The sequence below is a fragment of the Hippopotamus amphibius genome, chromosome 15 (genome assembly GCF_030028045.1).
Source record: "Hippopotamus amphibius kiboko isolate mHipAmp2 chromosome 15, mHipAmp2.hap2, whole genome shotgun sequence".
NCBI lineage: Eukaryota > Metazoa > Chordata > Mammalia > Artiodactyla > Hippopotamidae > Hippopotamus > Hippopotamus amphibius.
The window spans coordinates 2,938,205-2,959,725 of record NC_080200.1 but is presented as its reverse complement, the minus strand read 5'-3'; the positions used below and the strand labels follow the sequence as shown (position 1 = coordinate 2,959,725).

Below are 21,521 nucleotides of genomic sequence, written 5' to 3'. Positions count from 1 at the left end.
TCTGTATATTGGTTAAACATCAATCACAACTTCAGACTTAGAAAACAAACTTATGATTACTAAAGGGGAAAGGGGGCGGGGAAGGATAAATTAGGAGTTTGGGATTAACAGATACACAGTACTATATACAAAAAAGATGGACAATAAGGACCTTTTGTAGGGGGACTTCTCTGGTGGTCCAGGGGTAAAGAATCCATCCTGCAGTGCAGGGGTCGTGGGTTTGATCCCTGGTCTGGGATCTAAGATCCCACATGCTGCAAGGCAACTGAGCCCACGTGCCTCAACTAGAGAGAGAAAACCCGCACACCACAACTAGAAAGAAGCCCGAGCACTACAACAAAAGATCCTGTGTGCCTCCACTAAGGCCTGACACAGCCCCCTCACCAAAAAACATCATTAATTAATTCAAAAAAGAAAGAAAAAACGTGATCTATTGTAGTGCACAGGAAACTATATGCAATATCTTTTCTTTTAAGCTCTTTATTGGAATATAATTGCTTTACACTGTTGTGCCAGTTTTTGCTGTCCAACAAAGTGAATCATCTGCATCTACACATATATCCCCATATCCCCTCCCTCCCAAGACTTCTTCCCACTTTCCCTATCCCAGCCCTCTAAGTCATCACCCATCATCGAGTTGATCTCCCTGTGTTTTGCAACAGCTTCCCACTAGCTATCTATTTTACATGTGGTCGTGTATATATGTCAGTGCTACTCTCTCACTTTGTCCCCAGCTCCCTCCCCACCCTGTGTCCTCAATAAACACACGTACATACACATATATATGTATAATTGAATCACTTTGCTGTACACCAGAAACGAACACAACATTGTAAATCAACTATACTTCAATTGAAAAGAATTCAATCACAACTTTGCAAATGTGAAGTGTTCTTATTTATTTATTTTCATTTTATTTATTTATTTTTGAGGTACACCAAGTTCAATCATCTGTATTCAGTGTTCTTCTTTTTTTTTTTTTGGCACACGGGCTTAGTTGCTCCGCGGCATGTGGGATCTTCCTGGAGCAGGGATTGAACTCATGTCCTCTGCATTGGCAGGCGGATTCCCAACCACTTGCGCCACCTAGGAAGCCCCCAGTGTTCTTCTTTAGATGATAAATTGTGGGGACCTCCTTCTCTTAGAGCCAGGGGTGGAGTGGGTGTCTCAAACTACGGCCCCAGGGGGCCGGGTCCCCTTCTGCTGCCTGTGTGTATGCCCCGTGAGCGAGGAATGGTTTTTACATTTTTTTACATTTTTAAATGATTAGGGAGGGGAATCAAAAGAAGAATCGTCACTCATGTCACGTGAAAATTGTGCGAAATTCAAATTTTAGAGCCCATGAATAAAGTTTTATTGGAGCACAGCCATGTCCGTTTGAATGTACGTCACCTGTCACCTGTGGCTGCGTGTGTGCAGACTTGAGTAGCTGTGACCGAAACCATATGGCCAGAAAAGCCAAAATGTTTTCTACTTGGCCCTTTTAGAAAAAGCGAGCCAGCCTTTGTCTCAGAGTCATGACTTGACGGGTCCCTCGAAAGCACCCCCTCTGCTGTTTTTTTGTTTTGTTTTGTTTTGTTTCCTGGCCACGCTGGGTGGCAAGTGAGATCTGAGTTCCCTCATCAGGGATGGAACCTGTGCCTCCTGCAGTGGGAGCTCGGAGTCCTAACCACTAGACCGCCGGGGAAGTCCCCCCACTGCTCTCTTTTACACTCAGAGTCACGTCGTTTCTTCACTGTGCCTCCCACCTCAGGGTCTTTGTATTTGCTGCTCCCTCTCCCTGAATGACGTCTCCACCTGTGCTCAGTGGAGTTTTCTTTCTCATCTTTCAGGTAATGGTTGAGAAATCACCTCCTGGGACTTCCCTGGTGGCGCAGTGGTTAAGAATCCACCTGACATGCAGGGGACACGGGTTCAATCCCTGGTCCAGGAAGATCCCACATGCCTTGGAGCAACTAAGCCCGTGCGCCACAACTACTGAGCCCACGTGCCACAATTACTGAAGCCCGAGAGTGCCTACAGCCCAGGATCTGCAACAAGAGAAACCACCTCACTGAGAAGCCCAGGTGCCGCAACAGCTCCCCGCAACTAGAGAAACAAATAAATTAATTTCTTTAAAAGAAAGAAATCACCTCCTCCAGGCAGCCCTCTGGGATTCCCCCCCCCCCCCCCCCCCCCCCCCCGTCCCAGGCTAGATCATAGCCCTCCCAGTTCTATCCTCTCCTTTGCTCCTTCTCTCTCTCCTTCCTGGCACAATTTGAAAGTTCCCATTTGTGCAAATATTTGATTGACTGTTTCCTTCACCAGAGGGTCAGCTCCCCCCAGGGCAGAGATTCTTTTTTTCTTCCCACAGGCTCCCAAGCAAAACATTTGCTAGATCTATGAGTGGCGAGCCTGGAGGGATGCGAGGAATTCCAGGCAAAAAGGTTGAGCTAAGGCTGCGAAGCTGATGGGGTGTGTTTGCAGGCGGGGAAGGGTGGGTCAGGTGGAAAGTCCCACGCCTGGAGGTCCCAGGGGGCAGCTTACAAACAAAGAAATGCAAAACAGTTTGCTTGGGTTTCTAAGAGTCCCTGTGGGCCTGCTGGGAGCCCTCACAGGAGGCGGAGTCCGCAGACCCACCTGTACTTGCCCTCTAAGAGTCTCAGTTTTAGCCTCTGTAAACTGGATCTGAACAGCGAGAATCTTCTGAAGGGTCCAAGCAAATCCGTCTCCTCCATGAGACCTTTGCACAGTTCAGTGATCTTAGGAACCAGCCCTGGACCGCCCATTCCCACCATGCAGCCAGACCTCCCTAAACTCAGTTGTTCAACCATCCAGAGAAGCAGTACGCCCCTTTCTAAGGTTATTCCAGAACATTCCATGCTACAGAACATCCCTAGGGCATGTAGTGGGACTACCTATCCCTGAGCTGTTTGCAGTCACCCTGGACCCTGAGACAAGAGGAGAAATCAGTAATACTGGTCCTATCTTTCTTTAAAATTTGAAAGCTTTGTTCATTGTGGACTTTTTTTTTTTGCATTTATTTGAATTTGAAAAAGTGATATTAAAATACAATCACAGGGGACTTCCCTGACCGTCCAGTGGTTAAGACTTCGCTCTTCCACTGCAGGGGGCACCGGTTCGGTCCCTGATCAGGGAACAATAAGATCCCGCATGTGGTGCAGTGTGGCCAAAAAAAATCATCAGGACTGAGTTTTTTGGAGCCCTCCCTTAAATTCTGTGCCTCAGGAGAGTGCCTCGCTCTCCTGAATGCAGCAGGTAGTAAGTGCTAATAAATGCTCCTACAAGGAATGGTTGCAGTGTATAAAATCCAGTGTTTCTATCCCACAACGGAGGCTGTTTTGGTTTGCTGGGGCTGCCACAACCAAATGCCACAGAATGGGTGGCTTAAGCAGAAGAAATTTATTGTCTCACAGTTCCTGGAAGTCAGAAGTCCCAGATCCAGGGACTTCCCTGGTGGCGCAGTGGTTATGAATCTGCCTGCCAATGCAGAGGACACAGGTTCGATCCCCTGGTCCGGGAAGATCCCACAAGCTGCAGAGCAACTAAGCCCCCTGCGCCACAACTACTGAAGCCCATGCGCTCTAGGGCCTGTGCTCTGCAACAAGAGAAGCCACCACAATGAGAAGCCTGTGCGCCACAACTAGAGAAAATCTGCGTGCAATGAAGACCCAATGCAGCCAAAAGTAAATACATAAATAATAAATCTATATGAAAAAAAAAAGTCCCAGATCCATGTGTTGGCAGGGTTGGTTTCTGCCGAGGCCTCTCTCCTTGGCTTGCAGACAGCTGCCTTCTTCCTGTGTCCTCACAAGGCTGTCCCTCTGGGCCTGTTGTTTCCCAATCTCACCAACATGACTGGTGTCATATTAAATTAGGGCCCACCCTAAAGACCTCATTTTAACTAAATTGCCTCTTTCAAGCCTGTCTCCAAATAAAGTCACATTCTGAGGTGCTGGGGGGTTAAGACTTTAATAAAGGAGTTTGGGGGAGGGGCACACTTTATCCCATAACAGGAGCTAACTCTTCAATGAAGCTTCATGTATGCCAGGCACTGTGCTAGGTGCTTTAAGCCTCACAGGAGCCCCATCATAGAACAGGTTCTGTTATTTGACATTTTATATGAAGAATCTGAGGCTCAGAGAGGTTATGTAACTTCCCCAAGGTCACACAGGCAGTGAGGGCAGAATTGAAATTCATGATTTCTGGCTTCAGGTCAACCAAATCTGAAATCCACCTAGGAAGTAGTAGTGGGGGAGAGTTGCTCCCTGACTAAACCATGCTTGTGTGTGTGTGTGTGTGTGTGTGTGTGTGTGTGTGTGTGTGTTAAAATATACATAACATAAAATTGACCTTTTAAATCGTTGTTGAGTGTACAGTTTAGTATATTAAGTACATTCACATCGTTGGGCAGCCACCCCCACCATCCATCTCCAGGACTTTTCCATTTTTCCAAATTGAAACTCTGTCCCCTTTAAACAGTGACTCTCCCCCATCCCCGAGCCCCTGGCATCCACCAGTTTACTTTCTGTCTCTGTGATTTGACTCCTTTAGGGACCTCATATAGGTAGAATTATACAAGATTTGTCCTATTATTTATTTATTTATTTTGGCCACACCATGCAGCTTGTGGGATCCTAGTTCCCGGACTAGGGATTAAACTGGGTGCTCAGCAGTGAAAGCGCAGAGTCCTAACTACTGGACTGCCAGGCAATTCTCCAATATTTGTCCTTTTGTGTCCGGCTTATTTCACTGAGCATAATGCCATTTTATTTACGTTGTGACATGTGTCAGAATCTCCTTCCTTTTTAAGGCTAATATTCCACTGTACGGATGGACCACTAGTCCATGCCTTTTTAAGTCATTTGGTTCTGCCCTTATTAGCTGTGTGACCTTGGGGAAATCACTTAACTTCTCTGAGCCTCAGTTGGCTCCTGCATAAATGAGACCACAGAAACCCCGGGGTGTGAGGAGGATTACGTGAATTGACTGATTTAAAGGGTGGTGATGGGCATCCAACAAGCGCTCTGCAGAGTCAAAAGGCAGAGAGATACAAGGGGCCTGCAGTGGCGGCCTCTGGTCAGCAGGAGCCGCTGCAGGGGTCTCCGTGTCCGCCCCGCGCCGCAGCGAGCGCATGCGCAGCAGGGCTTCCCTGCAGAGGTAACTTTTTTCTCATGGTTCTACCCCGCCCTTTACCCCCTCCTGTATTTATCACTGCAGACCCTGAGCTGGGCTGTCTGCTTTTTCTCTGTGTTGAAGCCCTGCTCCCCCCCGCCCCCCCTCCCTCCTCCAGGCTTCTGGGTCTGGTGATGGCTGTAGGGAGTTGTCCCCTGCTAATATCTGGGCTCTTCCCTGCGGCTGTGGGGTAGAACACCTCTGCAGGGAGGATTACAGTGGGGAAGGAATGTCTTAAATTTCCCCATTCCCCTTAAACTCTCCCCGGCTTCTTTAACTTACATTAAGTTAAAATTTCTCAATAAGCAATCTATTCACTTGCGAGCAAAGTCAACCCTCGCAATGAAAACCTTTGCTTTGCATCTCTGAAATGTTCCAGTTTGCAAGGAAGTGTGAAGTACCTAAGACGGAGCCCAGCGCACAGTGGGTGCTGAGTGCACTGAAACATCTTTTAAAACTTAAAACATTTATTAAATATGAGAAACTGGATACCCACCTGCTGAAATCGCGTCCCCCGAAGGGCGCATGCGCCTGCCGTGTAAAATTAACATAAAACGTGTCGGGAACAGAGGCGCAGGTGTTTAAAGATCCCGGATTGAGCTCTGGTGTTGACGTCTGCTGCCTGCCGCTCTGCGGCTCCGAGCCTCGGTCGTTCAGTGGATATTTACCGAGCAGTTCCTTCCTGCCTCAGTTTCCCCCTGGGTTCAACGCGAGAGAGTGACGGCAATCTTTGATTAAATGAAAGCAGGGCTGTGACAGCGCTTCACACAGCAAAACGCGCAAAGCCTTTGCGGGGAGAGGAGGCGTGCACAGGCTTATTTTACAGTCCAGCCCCGACCTCCCATAGCTTTTTCTCAGAGCAGGGAAAGCACTGCAGTCCCCCTCCTTTTGACGGAGTGAATTTTGGGAAAGATTTACTGAAGCGGGTTTCTTTACGCTCATGAGAATATCATTAATCGATGCAAGAAATACTTAGGAGCGCCTACTGTGTACCAGGTATTGAGCTGGGTTCTTTATCGAGAATAAAGATACTGAATTGAATGCCAATTCGTTGCCTCGAGCCAAAGATCTGAAATACAACGGTTTCTTCGGGTCATATTAGGACACAAGCACAAAATAGTCTTCCTGCGCCTCCCCCTGGAGAGAAAATGAAGTAGAAAATGAGATTGCGCATGTAGAGAAGCGCTTAGCCTCTGTGCTTGCGGCATGGCAAACCAGTCCTCGAAATGTGTTTTACTAATAGTAATGATAGCTCATTAAAAATAGCTGACGTGTATTGAGAACTGTGTCAGGCACGGAGCTAATCCCTTTACATGTCTTTAGTGAATTTTCCGCAAACAGTGAGGTAGTACTGATTACCCCGTTGCTCAGATAAGGAAACTGAAGAATAGAAAAATCCGAGTATCTAATGAAAGAACACACACTAGTGTAAGTGGTGGAGCTAATGAGGTGGGGTTTTTTTTTTTGTTTGTTTGTTTTACTGTTATATCCACAACACCTATAGCCGTGCCTGGTATAGTAGACGATCCATCTGTCTTTGTGGAATAAATGAGTTATTACTACCTGCTCTTTAAAAAGCTTTTTTGTTGGGGGGAGAGGGTATAATTATAGGCAGGTGGTTGCAAAAACAGTACAGAGAGGTCCCTAGGACTCTTCCCCCAGTACTGTCATCTTACATAATATCAAACCCGGGAAATTAACCTTGGTACAATCCACAGACCCTATTCATATTGTGATCTGCTTTTAATAGAAATGTGACATTTTGCAAACTGACACAGTTGCTGTGATATGGTTAATATTCTCAGCGAAAACGGCCCTCTTCGCTCTGCACCTTATTGCCTCCCGGAGGCGTGCACCCAGCTCGCGGCCCACCACGCCCCAGGGAATACCGGAGGGTGGAATGTAGACCCTCTGTGTTAGAGCAGACGCGCCGACGCCTAAGGGGTTACCCGGAGGGAGGGCGTCCGTGCGCCTGCGCGGGGCGTCCTTTCGCCCCGCCCCCGAAGCGCGGTCAGATGACCCGCCCAACCGGCGTCGGAGTATAAAAGCCCGGGTGTTGACGTCACCGTTCTCTTCCGCCGTCGTCGCCGCCATCCTCGGCGCGACTCACCTCGCTCGGATCTGTCTGGGAGAATCCGCCGCCATCCGCCACCATGGTGAGCAGCGCTGTTCAGCGGGCGGCCTGAAACGGCGGCGGGGCTTCCGCAGGGCCGGCGCTACCAGGCCTGGAGGGCTGTGGCCTCCCTGACCGGGAGGAGACATGGCGGCGGCGGGGCCGGCGGGCCCGGGGCTGGGGAAGCGGCTGCCGCCATATCTGCGCGCTGCACTGTTCGCCGGGCTCCGCTTCCGGGGGCGCCGGCGCCTCGCGGGGCCCCGGGCCCGGCTGAAGCTGGGGCGGAGGCGGGGCGGGGGGGTATGATGATGTGGCAGACGCTGTAATGGCGGGCGTCGCGGTGCGAGCGGGGAGAGGGGAGCCGCCTTATGTAACCCGTGGGCTGGGAGTTTGAGTCCGATTTTCTGTCGGGAGCCGTGGGCGGCAAGGAAATGGCAAAAGGAGAGGAGCGTAAGACCTTGGAAAGCTCCCTGTCTCCTCACGCTGGTAACCTTGGCCTGGCCCCTTGTCCTTCCTGTGCCTCCGATTGTGAACACCTGGCTCCGGAGCCACGCGGTGGAGGCTCACGCCTGTTGGGGCCGTGCGAGCTTCCCCACCCGATCGGGGGTGGCATATTTAAGAATGCGGGCGGGGTGGGTGCCTCTGCCAGATCTCTCCCCTCCCCAACTCCCCCGAGAGGTGACCTTGAATTGCAAAGAGGTTGTTTGGTTGGGGGGAGCCTGGGGGTACACCAGTGACGACACGGTGGCGTGTTTGGAGTGGGAGCTTCAGCTGGACCCCCATGACATCCCAGTATCTACGTAGAATAAAGGAGATCTGCTGTCACTTCTTGAGGCTTAGTCTCTGGTTCTCATCCTGGGTTGTTCCTCTGGTTTGTGACAACCAGGGTCTGGCTTTTCAGGGAACGGGGTGAGTTGCACTTTTAAAGGGGTGTCAACAAAGAAAGGAATCCGGGTGGGAGTTGGGGCGGCGCCAGGACCAGTCCCCTCTGGCCATGGCCTAGCAGTCTGTATCCACCGAAGCCTCGGTGCCAAGCGTCATTCCTGGAGTGCCGGGCCGGCCTGAGCCTCCCCTCCCCCCGCAAACCAGGTGAACTTCACAGTAGACCAGATCCGGGCCATCATGGACAAGAAGGCCAACATCCGAAACATGTCCGTCATCGCCCACGTGGACCATGGCAAGTCCACACTGACGGACTCCCTGGTGTGCAAGGCGGGTATCATCGCCTCTGCCCGCGCTGGGGAGACTCGCTTCACGGACACCCGGAAGGACGAGCAGGAGCGTTGCATCACCATCAAGTCAACGTGAGCAAGCCTGGGTGCCCTCTGGACAGGGGAGGGGAGGTGCTGACTCTGAGTGCTGGGCGGCGGGTAGGAAGGACAGACAGGAGGTGCCATCCCTTTCCTGACTGCTTTCTGGGGAGATGAGCACCTTGGGGCTGGGTTTTTGATCTGTGAGGGACCGTGGGGCTTCATCTAGTGAGATGGGAGCCCTTGCCTCCAGCGGGAGAGGTACAGGGATGGGTGGTATTAAGGGGATTTGGAGAGCAGGGGGCAAGGCGCTCTTGGCAGTGTCTGGAGAACTCTGGGTGGGTGCTGCTGGCATCCAAGGATGCTGCTGTGAAAGTCCTGGCGGCCTTACTCTGAGTTTTCTGGCCCCAGGTGTCAGGTGGGTGAGAACCCCCAAAAGAGGCGAGGCTGTAAGACTAGTTGTCTTCATTTGGTAACTTCTTGGTCATTGCTCTTAGAGTCATTTCAGCTGGGGAGGGAAGGGTGACATGTAGCCTTTGGGGTATGTAGATCTTGCCTGGTTGTGTAGCTGCTCTGTGAAAGCAGGTGTGTTGAGCCTGAGAGGAGCCAGGTGGGCTCTGGTACCTTTGCAGCTGGTGCCAGGGAGGGTGGGGTTCCTGGGCAGAGGGTGCTGCAGAGGTGAATCTCTCTGCATAGGGAGGCTCTTGTGTGGGAAGTGAGAGTTCATCCCTAGGGATGTGTAAGGCAGAGAGAGGAGACAGATGGCAGCATTTGCCTGGCTTTTTACTGGGTCACAGCCTCACTTCAGAATGAAGAGCGTCCACCCCGCCTCCCCTTGGGCAGGAGCCCGAGTGCCACTGGGGTAGTGGGGAGCTAAGTTAGGAGCCAGGCCCAGGTGTGGCTTCTGCCTGGCGAACCTGTCCCTTTCTCTTCAGGGCCATCTCCCTCTTCTATGAGCTCTCAGAGAACGACTTGAATTTCATCAAGCAGAGCAAGGACGGCTCTGGCTTCCTCATCAACCTCATCGACTCCCCCGGGCACGTGGACTTCTCCTCCGAAGTGACGGCCGCCCTCCGCGTCACTGATGGTGCCTTGGTGGTGGTGGACTGCGTGTCGGGTAAGCAGCGGGCTCCCCCACCCGTGGCTTGGAACCCGGGGCTGTCCCTCTTTGGGCGACGGAGCCGCCTCACCCCCGCGCGTCCGCAGGCGTGTGCGTGCAGACGGAGACGGTGCTGCGCCAGGCCATCGCCGAGCGCATCAAGCCGGTGCTGATGATGAACAAGATGGACCGGGCCCTGCTCGAGCTGCAGCTGGAGCCTGAGGAGCTCTACCAGACCTTCCAGCGGATCGTGGAGAACGTCAACGTCATCATCTCCACCTACGGGGAGGGCGAGAGCGGCCCCATGGGCAACATCATGGTAGGATTGCCTGACTGCTGAGGTGGCGGTCCCTCGGTGGGTCGCTGTCTCCTGCCCGCCTTTCTCCCGCCTGCTGCGTGGGCAGTGTTCCTCTCACAGACTGGAAGGGCTGTGGTCTCCCTGGGGGCTGCTCCTGGGAAACCAGTGTTGTGAATGCCTGGCCTCCTGGGGGTTCTTGGGAGGTTGGAAGGCAGGGTTGCCAGGAACCTTGGAGTGACGAGAAGGCTGGACGTTGGGGAGGGCCGTGGGGTGGCTGCTCGCAGGGGCAGGGGCAGTGCCTGGGAGATTATTGCACCCCCCAACCCCCAGTGATGGGGACGGAGGCAGAGTTGGGCACCTTGTACGTGATGACTAAAATTTCTTCACTTTGACCTGATGGCTGTTGAAGAAACCTGATGTCTGAGGCCTGGGGTGCCCAGGGACTTTGTAGCTGTGGTTTCTGTCCAACTGTGCCCCCTCACAGCTTTCCCCTGCTCTCTCAGATCGACCCCGTCCTCGGTACTGTTGGCTTCGGGTCTGGTCTCCATGGCTGGGCCTTCACCCTGAAGCAGTTTGCGGAGATGTACGTAGCCAAGTTTGCCGCCAAGGGTGAGGGCCAGTTGGGGCCTGCTGAGCGGGCCAAGAAGGTGGAGGACATGATGAAAAAGCTGTGGGGAGACCGGTGAGTGCTGGAGACACAGCTCAAGTGGCTTTGGGATCCTTCCCACTCAGGTCCCTCAAGACTCCCATAACGCGGGTTGGGCCTTCTGTGACAGGTACTTTGATCCCGCCAATGGCAAGTTCAGCAAGTCGGCCAACAGCCCTGATGGCAAGAAGCTGCCGCGGACATTCTGCCAGCTCATCCTGGACCCCATCTTCAAGGTGAGCTGGCGTGTGCTTGATAGGTATGCGTGTAGCCCAAGGGCAGCCCTGGACTCCCTGAGAACCCAGTACCCAACCTTAACCTGCTGCAGCCCGTGGCCAGATGTCATGGGGCAAGGCAGGGCTAGGCTGCGAGGTAGTTCTGGGACAGGGATGAGGCAGCGTGAGCTGAGAATGCTGTCACAGTTCCACCCCAGCAAGCGAGTCTCCCGGACGCCTGGTCTGCACCCTGGGCACTATGAGCCTCCCTGCCTGGGCCGCAGGGGAGATGAGGCAGGAAGGTCTGGGGTTTGCAAGCCCCTGTGAGTTCTAAGGGATCGTAGGCTCGAGGTCTATAAGTTAGAATGGGATTTTTTCTTTTAACGACCTGTTGAGAGGTTTCCGGTGATTTGCTAATTAGGTCAGGCCACTTAGCCCTGCTCAGTGCATGGCCTTTAAAGCTCCGGAGCAGGAAGCAGGTAGCTGCAGGCTTCCAGTATATTCCCAAAGGCACCTTGCCATTTCTCCTGGCTGTTTAGGTGTTTGACGCGATCATGACTTTCAAGAAAGAGGAGACGGCAAAACTAATAGAAAAATTGGACATCAAGTTGGACAGTGAAGATAAGGACAAAGAAGGCAAACCACTTCTGAAGGTGAGTGAGCAGCCATCCCAGGAGCCCCTTGCCAGCTCGAGTGCTGGTCCTCAGGTATCGGACAGCGGGCTGCACGGGTCTCAGGGCTCCGTACTGGGCCCTGGCTCTTACTTTGGAAGCATCACCAGTGGAAGCCCTGTCACCGGCAGGGGTGGGTAGGAGCTGTCAGCTTTTGGCACTGCTCTTCTAGATCCACGCGTTCCTGAGTTCTTTCTCCCCTCACATCCCCTCTTTCATTTCAGGCTGTGATGCGCCGCTGGCTGCCTGCTGGGGACGCCCTGCTGCAGATGATCACCATCCACCTGCCCTCCCCCGTGACGGCCCAGAAGTACCGCTGTGAGCTCCTGTACGAGGGGCCCCCGGATGACGAGGCAGCCATGGGTACGTGGGGCAGGGTGTGCCTGCAGCCCCGGGTTAGAGTGCTGGGCAGAGCTGCAGGGTTCTGGAAAGCTGAGCTGCCAGGGAATCACAGTCTCCTCTTTGCGGGGGTTCCTGTCTTCTCAGGCATTAAAAGCTGTGATCCCAAAGGCCCTCTCATGATGTACATTTCCAAAATGGTGCCGACCTCGGACAAAGGTCGGTTCTACGCGTTTGGCCGGGTCTTCTCAGGGCTGGTGTCCACTGGCCTGAAGGTCAGGATCATGGGGCCCAACTACACGCCCGGGAAGAAGGAGGACCTGTACCTGAAGCCGATCCAGAGGTGAGCTGCTGCGAGAGGCAGAGGGCGCCGGGCAGCCTCCCTTCCCCGTCTCCAGCCGGTGAAGGGGGAAGGGTGACATTCAGCTAGGGGAGGCCCCCCAGGAAAGAGTGTCCCCATCTCCCCACTAGGGGTTCACAGCGGGATACAGCCTTGAGTTGGAAGCAGGCTGACGTTAGTGGTGCTAGCATAGGTTTTTAAGGTGCCCGGAGAGCAGGCTCTGACCCCAGAGGTATGATGTGGGGATGCCACCCAGTCACTGGTCCTGGTGTGGGTGGTGGGAAGAGAGCCTGCATTCTCTCTGCACTGAGGGCGAGTGCTGCATGGCTTCCCTGTAGCACTCACATCTGGCCTGAGTCGGGGTGCAGAGTCCCACAGAGGGCCGTGTTAGTGAGCAGGTGGCTCGGTGTTGGTGGGGAGGAACCGGAGCTGTCGCTGGGACATGGGTTATGAGGGGGATTTGGGGCTTGGCCCTGGGTGGGGGGAGGCACGCCCCTCCGTGCAGGAAGACAGCCACGGCTCCCAGACGAAGGGGGCTTTTCTCTTCAGTCATTTGGGGATCTGCTGCCCCACTGCGGGTGCATTAATGCCCTTTGCGTCTCCCCCAGGACAATCCTGATGATGGGCCGCTACGTGGAGCCCATCGAGGACGTGCCTTGTGGCAACATCGTGGGCCTGGTGGGCGTGGACCAGTTCCTGGTGAAGACGGGCACCATCACCACCTTCGAGCATGCCCACAACATGCGGGTGATGAAGTTCAGCGTGAGCCCTGTGGTCAGGGTCGCTGTGGAGGCCAAGAACCCGGCCGACCTGCCCAAACTAGTGGAGGGCCTGAAGCGGCTGGCCAAGTCGGACCCCATGGTGCAGGTGGGTGGGCCCTGGCCCACGGCGACACCATTGGCTTACGTGGTGTAGCTGAGCTGGAAGGATCTTGTTGGCTTCTCAGAAAAGTAGAGGTTCTAACTGTTGAGGAGATCAACTGTGCTGGGCACACTTGTCCGAGCAGAGCTGCTGCTCTTTAAGTGGTGGTTTGCACCCAGGAACCCAGCTTCTTTTGTAGGCTACTTGGGTCTTTACAGGCTGGCTGTGCACTGAGGGTCTTTTTAGAAGGTTAATGTTGAAAACCAGTAAAAAGACCCTGGTATTTGCTCTCCCAAAACCCCATTTTGGGAGTCCGCCTTTTCCAGCCAGAGTGGAGCTTGGAGCCGACTTCCCACCTGCTCCCTAGAATCTCTTGGGTTCCTGCATCTGTCCCGGGGTCTGTGCTCAGGCTGACGCTCGGCCCTTTTCAGTGCATCATTGAGGAGTCCGGGGAGCACATCATTGCGGGGGCTGGGGAGCTGCACCTGGAGATCTGCCTCAAGGATCTGGAGGAGGACCACGCCTGCATCCCCATCAAGGTGAGTTCTGGGGCTGCTCCGGTGGCTGGAGGCCTGTTGTCCCCATTGCCAAAGGGGTCGGTGGAGAGCACAGACCTGCGTCCAGGCTGGCCTCTGAGGGGCCTTGCTGACAGGGAACTCAGTTCTCCCTTCCACGCATTCCTGCCAGAGTCGTGCTGTCATGACAGCAGCAGCTTAGATGCCACAGGAGGGCTGGAGTGTGAGGGTTCCGCTTCTTAACTGAAATTCTGAAAAAAAGCTCCTGGGAAGTGCAGACATTGAGGTTCCGTGGCTGGCCCCACACCCAGCTGGTGTGTTCTGGTTTCCGTTCTCTGCTTTCTTTCCACAGAACTGAACACAGATCTGTCTGTTCTCAGACTTTGTTTTAGGTTTCTTTACTTGCTGTTCTTGTTAAGCCTCTTAAACCTTTTCATTCCTTTCTAGTTGTGGGAATGAAACTTTCTTCAAGTAACACAGCTTTTCAGGTTGTCTTCTGTGTAAGAGAACAGATTCTCTGAGATGGAATTAGGCCTAGCACTTGTACGTTTGCAATTTTTTTCCAGTTAATACTGCACGTGTATAGTTTCACCAACCGTGGTGGCAGTGAGTGTCTTCCCATAAGTGAGTAGCTGCACACACCTCACGCTTACTTTAGGCTCTGTGGCACCAGATCAGACGCGCTCTCCTCTCTGGACCACTGTTCAGGGGGCCTCGTTTGGAAGACTTCCTGTCAGGCAGACCTGACCTGACGTGCGCTCCTTTTGCAGAAATCCGACCCCGTCGTCTCGTACCGAGAAACGGTTAGCGAGGAGTCGAATGTGCTCTGCCTGTCCAAGTCCCCCAACAAGCACAACAGGCTGTACATGAAGGCACGGCCTTTCCCCGATGGCCTGGCCGAGGACATCGACAAGGGCGAGGTGTCTGCTCGTCAGGAGCTCAAGCAGCGGGCCCGCTACCTGGCTGAGAAGTACGAGTGGGATGTGGCCGAGGCCCGAAAGATCTGGTGCTTCGGCCCCGATGGCACAGGCCCCAACATCCTCACTGACATCACCAAGGGCGTGCAGTACCTCAATGAGATCAAGGACAGCGTGGTGGCTGGCTTCCAGTGGGCCACCAAGGAGGTAAGGGGCCGCTTGGCATGGCGCTGGTGGGTCTGTCAGTGAGGGGCCCGCCTGTCCTGGTTTCCGCGTTGGCAAGCGGGGGCTGTGGCTCCGCCTTCTGGGAAAGGGACCCTAGGGAGGCCGAGCTGGTCCCTGTGGGTGGAGACCTGCAGGAGTGGGCACAGGCACCCTGGCTGGCCTGTTCTCAGCCCAGCAGAGGCGGCTTCTTGATGGGGATCGCTTCCTCCCTAGGGGGCACTGTGCGAGGAGAACATGCGGGGTGTGCGCTTTGACGTGCACGATGTGACACTGCACGCGGACGCCATCCACCGAGGGGGTGGCCAGATCATCCCCACGGCCCGGCGCTGCCTGTACGCCAGCGTGCTGACTGCCCAGCCCCGGCTCATGGAGCCCATCTACCTTGTGGAGATCCAGGTAGGGAGGCCTGGCCCTGCCCCCGGCTGCTGCCCCAGCCCTGTCCTGCCCAGCGGCTGCTGATAGCCTTTCTTTGCCTGACAGTGTCCGGAGCAAGTGGTCGGTGGCATCTATGGTGTCCTCAACAGGAAGCGGGGCCACGTCTTCGAGGAGACCCAGGTGGCCGGCACCCCCATGTTTGTTGTGAAGGCCTATCTTCCTGTCAATGAGTCCTTTGGTAAGTGCCCGTCTGGTTTTTTGGTCCTCAGATACCCGCTTCCTGCTGCCTGCTGGGCGGTGCCCAGCAGGCATTCGTCCACCTGGTCTAGGACAGGGCCTGGACCCTTTTCCTCACTGCACCGGCACAGGCTGGGTCTTGCTGCTCTCTGCAGTGTAGTTGTGAAGAGAGAGGTGACCTATTCCCGTGTGGGCCTCTGGACTGTTGAATTAGAGGGGAGGCTCTTGGGCCTGTAAATTTAAGACCAAAGCCCGAAGAACAGCTGTGCTGGAGCTCTGGTTCATCCTGAGAAGGAGCAAATGGAGACCGGAGGCCCAGGAAAGGAGGGAGGGTGGGAGGGGTAGGGTCATGGGCTTAACATCTGACGTGAGCCAGATGATCTGGACGCAGTGACCCTCTGGTGTGGGCCTGTGCTCCTGCCTCCCCGTCCTGGTCTCGGCCAGCGGGCTGTGAGGCTGCACACCTGGGCTGCCTGGTGAGCGCTGTCTCTGCCCCTCCTCCAGGCTTCACCGCTGACCTGAGGTCCAACACGGGTGGCCAGGCCTTTCCCCAGTGTGTGTTCGACCACTGGCAGATCCTGCCCGGTGACCCCTTTGACAACACCAGCCGCCCCAGCCAGGTGGTGGCAGAGACACGCAAGCGCAAAGGCCTGAAGGAAGGCATCCCGGCCCTGGACAACTTCCTAGACAAATTGTAGGCTGCCTCCCTGCAGCCCGCTGCCTGGTGGGACTCGGCGCAGCCCCCGCGCCCAGGGACAGATGATCACAGCAACAGACCCCCACATTCTCCACAACTCCTCGAGGCTGTCTAGACCCAGTAACGCCCTGCCCGCCAGGTTTCTGGGGCCCACTCCGTGCCATCACTCAACAGGAACACTTGATGCCGTTTCTTTCGATATTTATTTCCAGATTACAGAGGCAGCAGAAGCGCCCTCACAGCAGGGACTTGTCTGGCCGGTGGGGATCGGGGAGGGGATGGGACAGCCAATACTTTTTTGTTAGAGGGGAACTCAAAAAATGTCCAAAACAAAGTTAAAAATAAACGCATTAAGAGGTTTATTTGGGTAAATGGCCCGTAGTGGGTTTTCCTCCAGAAAGGGGGGAGGAACCAGCAGGTGGATGTTCGTTCTCTCTGGACAGAAGGCAGGGAACCCCATGCAGTGTCACCATGAACACCTCCAGCTGTGTTAGTGCCGTTGGAATAAAAAATTTGATATGGTGGTGAGTGTGTGTCCGTGTTCATCTGCTCGGGCTAGGACAGGCTCCCTGTGTGTTGAGTATCGCTTCTGGGTGTCAGTCTGGGGCTGAGGTGCAGGGCCACGAGACTCATTGGAATCAGGCCAGTCCAGTTGTCTGCCTGTCATATGGGTCCAGCTGGTGGAACCATCCATATGTGTGCTGAGCATTTGAGATGGGAGCAGCGCAGCCCAGGAACTGAGGTTTTAACCTCTCACTGTAAATGTGTTTCCATTCTCTGATGGCTCTGGTGCTGCCGTGAGTGCAGGCTGGGAAAGCTGCTTGTGTGCTCAGCTTTGTCACATCAGAACTTGCCTGCTGGTTACTGCAGTTCTGACCAGCACCCTAGGCGCCCATTTATGCCTAGGGTGTGAGAGGAGCCCCAATCTAACTTTCATGCTAGTAGCAGCCCTTTGAACTGAAAGTATTCTTTCATTTGTCTATTCAAACCTTACCCAAAGGACATGCCTGGTGGCACAGTGGTTAGGAATCTGCCTGCCAGTGCAGGGGACACGGGCTTGATGCTTGATCTGGGAAGATGCCATATTCCTTGGAACAACAAAGCCCGTGTGCCACAACTACTGAAGCCCTTGCGCCTAGAGCCCTTGCTCCACAACAAGAGAAGCCACTGCGATGAGCAGCCCCCACTTGCCACAACTAGAGAAAGTGCATGCAGCAACAAAAACCCAACACAGCCAATAAATAAAAACTAGAAAATCTTACCTGAGATTTGTAACATCGGGTGGGTTATCACTATGTATACATGCCTGTCTTCAGGGAAGCAGCTGGGGACAGTGAAGTGCTTGTGTGGGGTTCCAGGCCAGGAGGGTGGTCAGTCTGCTCCCCGGCTGCCTAGACCTGTACCTTGCTAATGAGAAAAGAGTACTGTAGAAACCTGATGAACATTCCCTAGGGCCGGGTGACCAAGCTGAGCATCAATGATAAATTACGATAATAGCATGGACCCTTGATAAGGAGTGATGAAAACGGCGCCGTATGATCTTCCTCCCTAAAATCCATCACCCCAGTTTAGCCATAAGAGAAAGACGTCCCAATTGAGGCAACAGACCAATCCTCAACACTGTCAAAGTCGTCAAAAAGCGGAAAGTGTGAGAAACTCAAAAGCCCAGAGGACCCTCAGGAGACATGATTATATGTGATGTGGGATCCCAGGACAGGAAAAGGACATTAGGGAAAAACAACGAAATCTGAGTAAGTATGGGCTGGGTAATGTGTCACTGTCACTATTAGTTCATTAGTGATGACAGATGCAAGATGTAATAATAGGGGAAACTGGATATAGGAGAAGATGCTGCTTCGGCTGTGAACTAACGTGTGCTTAGGAATTTAGAGTGGAGGAAGGCCGTCCCCAGGCAGGAGGAAGAGCTCTTGCCAACACCTAAAGGGGGAAAGGAGATGTTTGAGGTGAGAAAAGGTAAATAGCGTTGGCATGAAGAAGTGGAATTGCATGAGGTTAGGGTGGTCAACAAAGACCAAAAGACATGGTCTGTGTCAGATGGTACCTGAGGTAGTTCAGCGTGGGCTTTGGGTTCAGGCCTCTTGGAATGAATCTCAGTTATACCTTTACTGGCTGTGACTCTGCGTGGGTTACTTAATCTCTCTGGGGCATGTTTCCCCAAGTATAGAACAGGTGAAATATTAATGTCTTTAACCTCAGGTTGTTTTTTTGTTTTTTAAATTTAGAGCACATGATAGTATGGCCATTTTTTAATACGTTTTTTAAGCTAATTTGTTGCTTGCGTTGGGTCTTCGTTGCTGCACACGGGCTTTCTCAAGTTGCGACTAGTGGGGGCTACTCTTCGTTGGGGTGGGCGGGCTTCTCAGTGCAGTGGCTTCTCTTGTTGCGGAGCACGGGCTCTAGAGCACAGGCTGAATAGTTGTGGCGCACGGGGTTAGTTGCTCCTCTGCATGTGGGATCTTCCTGGAGCAGGGATTGAACCCGTGTCCCCTGCACTGGCAGGCGGATTCTTAACCACTGAGCCACCAGAGAAGCTCCCCTCCTCAGGTTGTTGATTGGTACACACTAAGGCTCAATCAGTGCTAGCTGTTATTGTCGTGTATCCTGAGCCAAAGAGGAGTCACGAAACAATCCTCAAGCATTAATGGCAACACCTGACCAACCTCCTGTTTTGCATCTTTATGTATTTGGAACATGGTTAACATTTTACGGAGGAGGAGACTGCCACTCAGGGAATAAAGCAGCCCAAGGGTCCGCCTCAGGAGCTGTCATGCCGGAGCTGGGCCTTGGATTCGCTTATCTCATGCCCAAGGAAGGCAGGAATAGGGATGCAGGACTTCAGCATCCCGCCTCCCCACTTCAGGACCCCGGTCAGAGGAGAACGGGCGGGGCGGTCCACGGACCGGAAGTCGCAAGGCCGACTTCCGTAAGCTTGACCGGCGTTCTTTACAGCCAATCAGCTGCGGGCAGGCGAGCCGGTGCCACAGGCGAGGCAATGTTCTGGTGAGGAGGGCGGGACGCCCGCGGGCCAGGGCTTGGAAGGCGGCGGTGGGCGGGGCTTCACGAGCGGTGAGTGCGCTGACCAATGGGCGGTGGGCTCCACCTCTCGGGGCGGGCCCTGGAGGGCGCAGTGACGTCACACGGCTCGGCGCGTAGCTGTGGCCGAGGCGGCAGGGCCTGAGGACGCGGCGGCGGCGGCGGCGTCGGCCAGCGAGGCTGAGGGCCGAGTCCGCGGCGCGGGGCTGAGGAGGGTGCGGAGCGGGCTCTATCCGAGGCTGGCGGGTGGAGGGGCCCTTGGGGGACTTAGTAGGGGGGACGTTTGGGGACCGTGGAATGACTGGGCGGGAGAAGGAGCTGGGCCCGGGGCCTGTGAGGGGCGTGGCGGCCTCTGGGACGCTCGGGGCTGGGGAGACCTTGGAGGCGTCTCTGAAGGAAGCCGTCGGGGTCCGCCTTGGAGCCTGTGAGAAGGTTGGGGGCGGAGGACGATGGAGGAGACGCTCAGATGTGGCCCTTTGCGGAGGCCCGTTGGGGGTGTGGAGACTGGGGTGGGGGCCTTTGAAACCTTGGAGGGGTGCCTTCGAGGAGGGGGGAGGAAGAAGTTAGCTTTGCTGGGACGATGGAGGTCACGGGGAGCAAGAGTGGGTCTGGGCCTTGGAGGAGCTTGGAAGCCACTGTCCAATTCCTGGGGAGTTCAGGATCGGGGGGAGCAAGAGGTGGGGGGAGCACAGCGCTGCCGAGGGTCTTAAGAGACCAGCCGAGGAGGGGAGGGCATGTGGGCGCAGTGGGTAAGGGGGACAGGGGTTGAGGCCGCTGACGGGCAGGGAGATGGGAGTGTGTTGGAAGTTTGGCAGGGAATCAGGAGGCCCCAGGGTTTGGGGGTGTGAAGAGCGTGGGGAAACTTGCAGGAATGTGTGGGGCTCTGGACGAGCAGGTTGGAAGAAGCCTAGGAGGGAGAGGCAGGAAAAGACTGGGGCGCTGTGTGCAGAACCGGAGGCCTGTGGCTGGTGGGAGTTATGGGGGTGGAGGTGGCCCAGCCGTGTGGTGTCTAAATGAGATGACACATGAAAGTGCCCTGCCCACCCAGAGCAAGTGCCTTCTCCAAGGAGCGTGGAATTTCAGCATGGTGCGATGAGCAGCCTGTTTGGGAGGAGCAGGTTGCTCCGTTGACCCTGAAGTAATGGCTGGCATCTCACTCCTTTCCTATTTCCCTGTCTCCTCCAGGGTCACGGCTAGTGGACTCCCTGAGGTCCTGTCCCCCGGGCCGCTCTGACTGGGTTTGCACTGGAGTGGAAGGCGCTGGAAGGCAGACCGGCCGCTATGTCCACATTCAGGCAGGAAGATGTGGAAGACCACTATGAGATGGGGGAGGAGCTGGGCAGGTGAGCAGTCCCCTCTGATGCGGCTTGGGGGGTGGGGGTGCAGAGACCCGCTGCGGCGTATTCTGGGAGTATCTCCTCTCCTGTCCTTTATCCTACTCTCCAAGAAGGGATGAGTCAGTATCATGTGCTGTGGAACGAGTTTGGGCTTTGGAGTCAGCCCGTCTGGGCCTGGAATTCTTGCTCTCACATCCTCTGTGCATTTCCTCTGGGGAGAAACACAACTGAGCCCAAATGGCACCTAATGCAGTGCCTGGCATATGGCGTGAGAGCAGTAGATGTTTTGTTGGTGAAGGTCTGTCCCTTTCTCTGATCCTCTTGTGAGAGGTATTTGAGTCTCCCCGGCTCTTGTAGGTTTCCAGGGAAGGCCCCCTGTCTGGGCCCACACCCTTGCCAATTGGTAGCATTCTTGTGGGAAAGAGCAGAGGTTTCCCAACCCAGCCAGGCAGCTGATTTCCTGCAGGGCTGGGCTTTGGAGCCTCGCCTGGGAGCTCCCCCGCCTCCGACCTGCCAGGCACCATCCTTCCCCCTCCCCTCCCCCCCCACCCCCCGCAGAGCCTGAAACCTTATTTGGTGACTTTGTGGCTGGCCGGCCTTCCTGGAGCCGCCTGGGCCGGCCCCATGATGTCACCAGAAGGGAATGTAAATAACTGAGCCATTCATCAGGCCTTTGCTGAGAGACTCTATGGGGCTCATTTGGGATTCTGAAGTCCCTCGTTTAGGAATTTCCTTTGGTAGAGTGGTGGAGAATGCGGGCTGCCTCCCCCACCCCCACAGAAATCTCAGACTCCATTGTTGAAAATGTATTAGGACCTTCTGCTGAGAGTAGTTTGGCAAAGTCAGCAAAAATACCACGTACATTCCCTTTAACCCACTTATTCCGCTCCTAGGAGTTAAATCTGTGGGCATAGTATGTACATGGACCTAAAGATCTAGGGACAGGGAGAGTCACTATAAGGATTTTCTGTGAGCAAAAGATAGGAAGCCTCTTCCGTGCCCATCAAGGCAGTACAGCCTCGTCAATGGAATATTATGCAGCTGGTAAAAGGAGCCTGGTAACTCGTGTAATGCAAGCCATGTAGGGAGTTTATTGAAATTTTCTAGTAGCTGATCAATTTTAATAACTTTTTAAAAATGATTAATCTTTTTAAATA

At 54.4% G+C, this 21,521-nt stretch overlaps 2 protein-coding genes and 1 non-coding gene across 6 annotated transcripts in view; all 3 read left to right on the top strand.

Moving 5' to 3' along the window:
- The first annotated feature begins 7,250 nt into the window (after window positions 1-7,250).
- EEF2 (eukaryotic translation elongation factor 2) lies at window positions 7,251-16,501 on the top strand. Its single transcript, XM_057708955.1, has 15 exons — window positions 7,251-7,331; window positions 8,378-8,592; window positions 9,474-9,655; window positions 9,745-9,956; window positions 10,439-10,617; window positions 10,712-10,817; window positions 11,336-11,449; window positions 11,692-11,830; window positions 11,954-12,149; window positions 12,755-13,013; window positions 13,439-13,546; window positions 14,293-14,646; window positions 14,878-15,060; window positions 15,145-15,277; window positions 15,781-16,501. The coding sequence occupies exons 1-15, from the start codon at window positions 7,329-7,331 to the stop codon at window positions 15,972-15,974; spliced, it is 2,577 nt and encodes an 858-aa protein (XP_057564938.1). The 5' UTR covers window positions 7,251-7,328; the 3' UTR covers window positions 15,975-16,501.
- On the top strand, window positions 10,297-10,361 carry LOC130837618 (small nucleolar RNA SNORD37). Its single transcript, XR_009049382.1, has one exon. It is a non-coding gene; the product is annotated as a small nucleolar RNA SNORD37 (small nucleolar RNA).
- A 2,625-nt stretch (window positions 16,502-19,126) lies between the features above and the next one.
- Window positions 19,127-21,521, top strand: part of DAPK3 (death associated protein kinase 3) — a 32,828-nt gene continuing 30,433 nt past the window's right edge. For all 4 annotated transcript variants that reach the window (XR_009049137.1, XR_009049139.1, XR_009049138.1 and 1 more), the window contains exons 1-2: window positions 19,127-19,242; window positions 20,213-20,370. Coding sequence is in view for 1 of the 4 variants with exons in the window: in XM_057708246.1 (XP_057564229.1) it covers window positions 20,309-20,370 (62 nt within the window). In the remaining 3 variants the exon portion in view is untranslated. The remainder of the gene's footprint in view (window positions 19,243-20,212; window positions 20,371-21,521) is intronic.

Excerpts from the sequence above, each read along its gene's own strand:
- EEF2 (XM_057708955.1), top strand. Across the intron at positions 9,656-9,744 it reads GGTGGTGGACTGCGTGTCGG|GCGTGTGCGTGCAGACGGAG; the intron begins GTAAGCAGCGGG and ends GCGCGTCCGCAG. Across the intron at positions 13,547-14,292 it reads ACGCCTGCATCCCCATCAAG|AAATCCGACCCCGTCGTCTC; the intron begins GTGAGTTCTGGG and ends CTCCTTTTGCAG.